This window comes from Nanorana parkeri, unplaced genomic scaffold, assembly GCF_000935625.1.
Source record: "Nanorana parkeri isolate BGI_ZX_2015 unplaced genomic scaffold, ASM93562v1 scaffold823, whole genome shotgun sequence".
Classification (NCBI taxonomy): domain Eukaryota; kingdom Metazoa; phylum Chordata; class Amphibia; order Anura; family Dicroglossidae; genus Nanorana; species Nanorana parkeri.
In genome coordinates, this window is record NW_017307091.1 from 526,680 (window position 1) to 534,079 (window position 7,400).

At 41.7% G+C, this 7,400-nt stretch overlaps 1 protein-coding gene across 1 annotated transcript; it reads right to left on the bottom strand.

The window, feature by feature from the left end:
• Positions 1-4,976: 4,976 nt before the first annotated feature.
• On the bottom strand, positions 4,977-5,912 carry LOC108794221 (olfactory receptor 1020-like). The gene has a single exon (XM_018565223.1). It carries the CDS (start codon positions 5,910-5,912, stop codon positions 4,977-4,979), a length of 936 nt encoding a protein of 311 aa, XP_018420725.1.
• Positions 5,913-7,400: the final 1,488 nt, after the last annotated feature.

Sequence of the window (7,400 nt, forward strand, 5' to 3'; positions counted from 1 at the left end):
TTAAGATATGATTAATGTAGATGTGTAATAATATAATTATATTATAGAAATACATTTATATAAATAACGTAATAAATTATTAAATATAAAATATTTACTTTTTGAAATAATTTGATCTTTTATTTGTTTACATTTATTTATAGAATATAATCATATTCTTACACATCTGCATTAATGATATCTGTCTAGAATTCAGCTTTAATATAAGCAGATGATACTTTAACCTACTTTCTTTGTAACAAGGCTTCAGATATGAAATTTAGGACCTGACAGCCTCAAAAATATTGTACTTGCGCCCATTGACTCCACTACATAATGCTAACTGAGAGCATGAAACAGAAGAGAGGTGGCTATCATTATCAATGCCAAGCTTATACCCAGGTTAACACCTGTTCCATTGAGGGGGAAGAGGAGGCTTGGCCAGACACCGACAGTAATTGTTTGAATTCCTCCATATTTGCCTGATAGTTAAATCATGGGGACCCCATAAACATATAAATAAAATACGGTTTATGAAGATAAAAATTGTGTACCAATGATTGCCTCAGGGGTCTCTGCTCTTATCTCTCGCTGCAACACTCTTATCAGTGTTGCAGCCTTTTTTCCCTTCCTTAACTCTTACATTTACATCTACAGTACTGTACACAGGTATAGTACTGTACAAATCCTTGCTATTTAAAATAGGTTCCGTATTTGTCTTATAGCTATTGTAGTTGGTGAGGACCTTAAAAAGAACTCCGGGCAGAATAAAAAGTAACCCTTTCAGTGGGGCTACCCCTGCAATGCAAGGGTTCACCGCTAATTTTTTTTCTCTAGGTGACCCAATCAAGAAGATATACTCACCCAAGTAGACATGTGCACTTCCAAAAAATGTGTTTAGTTTCGTTTCGTTTGGATTCGGATTTGTATTATTTCGTTTTTCGGGATTCGGGTGTGAAAGTCAATTCGGATTCGGAATTCGGAGTCCGTAAGTTCGATTCGTTTTTGTTTCTTATTCGTGTCGTTCATTCGTTCGTTCGTTTGCAGCAAAGTGACATTTGAGGGGGAATTTTTTTTTTCTCCTTCTCTAATGTCACTTTGCTCCAACGAACGAAACGAACGTTCGAACGAACTACCGCTAACGAATTTCGGAAACGGAAATTCGGATTCGTTTGCATTCGTTATATCTGTAATTCGGAATTCGGATACATCCGAATGTCCGAATTTCCGAAAATTCGTCCGAATTTCGGTTGGAAACGAAACGAATCGCACATGTCTACACCCAAGCCTCAAACCCGCGGCAGAGACTGCTCACCTGTCTTTCCCTACTCTCTGGTGGTGGAATGTTCCTCTGCATCCTAGCATCTAATACACTGTACTAGACATGATGACTCACGGGTCATTGGACCACCGGGGTCCCGGGGAGAAGAGGCTGAGGGCACCGGTCTGGCAACCAGATGGGACTGAGGATTGGGTGAGTATATCTTTTTTATTTTAGACCCTAGACCAAAACAAGCAGGAAACCCTTGCAGTATAGGGGTAGTTAGGGTTCATTTTTATTCTGCCCAGAATTGTTCTTTAACTTATCTCACCAACCACCACAAGCACGGCATTTTTTCTTTCTCCCACTGACCACCCAAGTCAGGGCTTTTTTCCTCCTTGCATTGACCAGCATGCTCCTGACCAAAGTGTTTGTTGTTTTCACAGTTGCTGGTTACTAAGTAGCTCTGTGGTAGTACAAGGACTACTTGAATAGCTTGCAATGCCAGGCTGCGGTAAACAAAGTGAGCAGAGTTCTGTCTTGTATTAAAAAGGGAATGTATTGCCTCATCTGGAGTATGCAGTCCAGTTTTGGTCACCAATCCACATGAAGGATGTCCTTGAGCTGGAAAGAGTGGCAACCGTTACATGCATAGGTAGAAACAGGGACACCGGCATTCCTAATGCAAATGCCTGAGGAAGGGGATCCTGCGAATATTTTGATTGAGAACATGAAGTGTCTGTTTTCTATATTTGGCACTCTCGATCTCTCCTCAATGCCCATAACTACAATGGTGAATTAGAGTTCTTTAGAATATGTAAATACTTTGGTAGGCATAGTCTGGGCACAAGTCCATCTTAAGTCATGGTCTCTAACTCTCATTTATGGTCATGCCAGCCATTTCTGTGCAAATTGTGTATGTCAGTGTTGGGTTTTAGCCGCAGTTCTCTTATTCCAGGAACATTATTATTATATTATGCAGGATTTATATAGCACCAACAGTTCACAATATAAGGAAGACATTATAATTACAATACAATTCAAGACAAGATGGTAAAGAGGGCCCTATCTGTGAGGGAACATGACTGAGCAAGCAGGACAACTTTCAAAATGAAGTGCCTGTTTGCCACAGCAAGGTGATCACATTTATAAAGCCTCACTCCTCATGGATGGACAGAGCCAAAAGTCCAAGAAAAAGATCACAAAGTCATATTTTAAGGTGCTTTTGAAGGTTGATGGGTCATCATTCGAATAATATGCAGTCAACCATCACACATACAAAGAGTGATGAGCTCACATGCTTCATCTCTTCCAACTCATTTTAAATGAAAGGTGTCTTATTAGTTTTAAGAGAACAGCCATTAACAAAGTCAACCGCCTATCCTGAGACATCCAGCCTTCAGCTACTGATCTTCCCCTTCAGTCCTAATAGACACTTATGAAGCAACAGAGCTGGCTAGGAGAAAGATCTATCTTTAGTAGGGGTAGTTAGTGCAGAAATGAATGCAACTGCCCCAATCTTCCCTACTCTCCTAGGTCACGGACTGCGTAGTCTGCACGGGATCTATTTTCATGTTTGATATGTAATGCGTACAAAAAAAATATGTTAGGAGATTATCATTTTAACACGTCTATACTTGCGTAATTTTATTGCTGTGTGTAAGATCTATGGACAAAGAAGGACATTCAAAGTAGATCCACCACTGATCCATGCTCCTGGCAGATCCACCATGTGTATGGCCCACAGTGAGCCACACCTCTGGAAACTCTCCTCGATGTTTCAGCTTCTGCCCATGTGCGGACTCAATGATAGACGGCCTCTCCATAGGAATTACCTGGATTAGTCTGAGCATGTGCAGTTGTCCATTGCCATGAGCATAGACAGGTGTGTATAAGACGCTTGGGGAAGGGGAAGTCGTTTAAAAGACAACTATACTAAAGTTCAAGGTAATCAAGATAAGTAAGAAGGTGCACAATCCATTACATTTTTATTAAAAGGGGTTGAATTAAAAAAAAATCAATAAAGGAAGGTGATATCTCTTTATTGTAGTATGGTCATAGGTCATAGTTCAACACAGTACAATATTATACTTTTCATGGCACAATTTTAATATTGTTCAATCACCATTATAAATGTACTCTATCTAAACCTTTTAAGGTTTTACTATCCAAACATGTGAATGTACAAAGGCTTGATGTACATAAATGATCATACATTTTGTATCATCAAACCCTGAACCCCTGGCACATCCTTAGAATACTTTGGAAACTTGTTATTCCATGCTGGGACAAAACTAGATGGTTTGTACATCACACTCCCATCCCAGTAGATAACTTGGCATGTTGTATGTTTGGTCAACAGTGTCCTCCATAGTTCTGTCTGCTCTTCAGGCCTTTCCAGTAGCAGAAAGTGCAAAATTCAGAAATATTTGGAAGGTCATGGCAACAAAACTCTTAGCTTAGCAGAAGAGGAGTTAAATGGGATGAGAGGTCACATGCTGCCTACAGGAGAAATGGACACTGTCAACAAATAAAGTTGGCCAGCACAGGATGACCCTGTCCACAACTGTCATGCTCCAGTTTTATACCAAGGCAGTACTGATAGCATGAAAAAAAGAGTAGTAGGAGCTGTGTTCTTAAATGGGCAGGATACAAAAATACTAATTTTATAATTGTCCATTGAGGGACACAGGAATTCTTAGACTGTTGGCACATCCAAAAACAGAGGGGTGGGCAACGTTGCAACAAAGGTTTACAGGCCCAAGAAAAGACAATAGAAAACTGAGAACTGTCTGAGGCTCAAAGAGCTGCATGAAGGACCTCAAGCCCAAAGCTGACATCAGATGAGGCCTGAATATCCAACTTAAGAACTAAAGTAAGAAGAGTGACAGTCTACTAATTCTAAAAATTCCTGTGCCCCTCAATGGACTCCAAGAAATGCATTTTATGGTAGACACATCCGAATTTCCAAATCCCAATGCATCCGAATGTGTTCGAATCCGAATTTCTGTTTCTGAATTTCGGATCCCCTCTGAATTTTGTTCAAAAACTAAACTGGATCGAGCATGTGACTTTTCTGGCCAATCAGATGAGTTTTTCGGTTTAATGCATCCGAATGGCTCTGAACACGAATTTTCGTTACGGCAACATGGGAGCCATATTATATGGCTCCCATGTTGCCGTAACGAAAATTTGCGTTCAGTACATAAATGAACAGCTCCTAGACCTGAATGGCATTCGGAATCCGAATTTCAAAATTGCATTCGGGAGCTCACGAGTGCCATTCGGGTCTGGAAACCTCAGCTTTAGCTATATATGTATATGGCTCCTAGACCCGAATGGCATTCAGGAGCTCCCGAATTTCTGAATTGCATTCGGGAGCTCCCGAATGCCATTCGGGCCTGGGAGCCATATACATATATTACTAAAGCTGAGGCTCCCAGACCCGAATGGCATTCGGGAGCTGCCGAATGCAATGCGGAAATTTGGATCCCGAATGCCATTCGGGTCTAGGAGATTCAGCTTTAGTATTAATATCTGTACATGGTTTTCTGTGGTATTCGCAACGAATATTCGTAAACTTATACAAAACTAACGGAAATTCGTATTTCATCCAAAATCCAAAACAAATCGAATTCCCGAATTCCGAAATATCCGAACCAAACTGAATTTTTCCGCAGCTTACATGTCTATTTTATGGTGAGTACAAAAATCCTATTTTATCAAAATAAGCTCATCAGGTAAACACCACGCCATGTTTTGTCTTCCCTATCGCTCCAATGATATCCTTGTTTCTAACACTATAGATGATGGGATTCAACATAGGAGTCACCACTGTATACAAGATGGAGACCACCCGGTCACGATCTGGAGAGTAACTGGATTGAGGACGCAAATACATGAATATGATGGTGCCGTAATAGAGTGTTACAACGGTGAGATGGGATGCGCAGGTGGAAAAGGCTTTATGACGTTCACTGGTGCAATGGATCTTGACAATGGTGGAGAGAATGTGGGCATAGGACAACAGAGTGAGCAGGAATGAGCAAAGAGCAATTAAGCCACCAGAGATATACACAGCAACTTCATTGAACCAGGTGTCTCTGCAGGAGATTTCGAAGAGTGGGGGCATCTCACAGAAAAAGTGGTTGACCTCGTTGGACTTGCAAAATGGCAGCTGGAATGTAAAAACGGCATGGATCGCCGAGTTTAAAAAACTCACAACCCAACATACAGCAGCCAGATAGAAGCACAGTTTTTGGTTCATAATAGTGTTGTATTGCAAGGGTTTACCAATGGCGGTGTACCTATCATAGGCCATCACAGCCAATATCAAACACTCTGTAGCTCCTAGAGCCAAATGGAAATACATCTGGGCCGCACATCCCAGCAAGGAAATAGTTCTATCCTGAGATAAGGTATTGCTTAGCATTTTGGGAACTATGGTTGTCGAGAAGCAAATGTCAATGACTGAGAGGTTACTCAAGAAAAAGTACATGGGAGTCTGAAGCCGGGCATGAAGTCTCACCACAGTGATCACAAGAAGGTTTCCTGATAATGCCACCATATACATCAGGAGAAAGAGCAAGAAGAAGGTGATCTGCAGCCCGGGGACACTGGAAAGGCCAAGTAGGGTGAATCTTCTCGCCAATGTGTGGTTACAATTCTCCATCTCCTCCCAATTATCTGGAAGACAGGTTAGAGAATGAATAAAGACTTTAAAAATATACTTGTTTCTATCTTGGTAAAGAAACTTCCAAAAAGAAAAATACTAACTTTTTTTTCTTTACCATTGACTGTTGGGGAAATTTCACTATACTTCCTGTCCGTGAGATGCAACAGGAAATGAGATGCAGTCTCTGCAAAGTTAGAGGAATTAATTTCTGGAACAGGTGAAAGATAGAAGATTTCTCCTCTAACTTTGGATTTTCTATTTACTTTATGTCTCAGTGATGATGGTTACAGGGCCTAGGGGAATCCCTAGCCTATTCACCGCCGAATGGGGTGGTTTTGTATGCTAACCCGGGGTGGCTTGGGAGGATGTGGTGGTTTTGTACACTAAAAGGGGGGTTTGGTGGTGGTGATTGTGCATGCTAAACAGCTCCGGACAGCTTCCTGATGGCCGGGAAACTGGCTCCATGCTGTTTGGCCTGCTCGATGCCGATTGGCTGGGAAGCCGACTCCATGTTCCCTCGCGGCACTGCCGGTCGGAGGAAATCTGCCTCTGACCAGAAGTTCTGGTATTTGGGATGGTAGCGAGCATTTGGGTAGCGTATGAGTACTCGCCCAAATACTCGGTATCAGCACCGATACTAATACTAGTATTGGTATCGGTGCACCCCTAAATTTAAACAGAGAAAATCTGTGTGCATGTGAAGATAACACATACAGTATCTATCAATGTTACATTAAGGATTGCTGAGGTTACTATTGACACTGACCCTCTACCCCCTGTGATATCTCCAATAAAGAAAAGCTGACATCATGTACAGGAGGAGATGTATCAGTTGTTTTTCACTGGTCCCAAATCCCCTTTGCAGGATGTGCAGTAAGGAGAATTTGTTTAGCTGTAGATTTATTGCCTTCAGAGCTTCTGGTCATCCCAGCCAGCACTGAAATTAACTCTGTATGCCTAACACAGTCTTCCTAAGGCTAAAAAAATCCCATAGTGTCTCCTCAGCTATAAACTGGAAGCCGTCTGTAGTACCGCCAAAAAAGAAAAACCCTACTGTTTTAAAGATGACTAATTTTAAGTTCTAAAAGTGCCAAGCATTTGGCTGTACTTTGAACTGTATGTACAAAGTGCACAGTAGGCATGCATTCATTTCCTTTTTTTCCTTTTTTTCCATAGAAAATAATATAGCTAGGGCACACCAGCTTGCAGTTAGGATGATCTTTCAAATTGTGTATTACTCCATAAATAATAGATGCACCATAAACCTCCAACACACATAGAAAGAGCTTTGTATTTATTGGCTGGGTGTCACGTTCACTTAACTGCCGGCAGCCATCTTGGTGATGGACACCGGCAGAAAGAGGAGGGGACGTTCACCCAGTGGGATAAGATATGCCACTGGGGTCCCCTCCTCTCTTGTACAGCTGTCGGGTACTTGGTCCATGACCGAGTGCCTGACTTTTCAGGGGGGGGGGGGGGGGGGGA

What these genes read in the sequence shown, in the direction of transcription:
- LOC108794221 (XM_018565223.1), bottom strand. Translation starts at nt 5,912, where the DNA reads ATGGAGAATTGTAACCACACATTGGCGAGAAGATTCACCCTACTTGGC.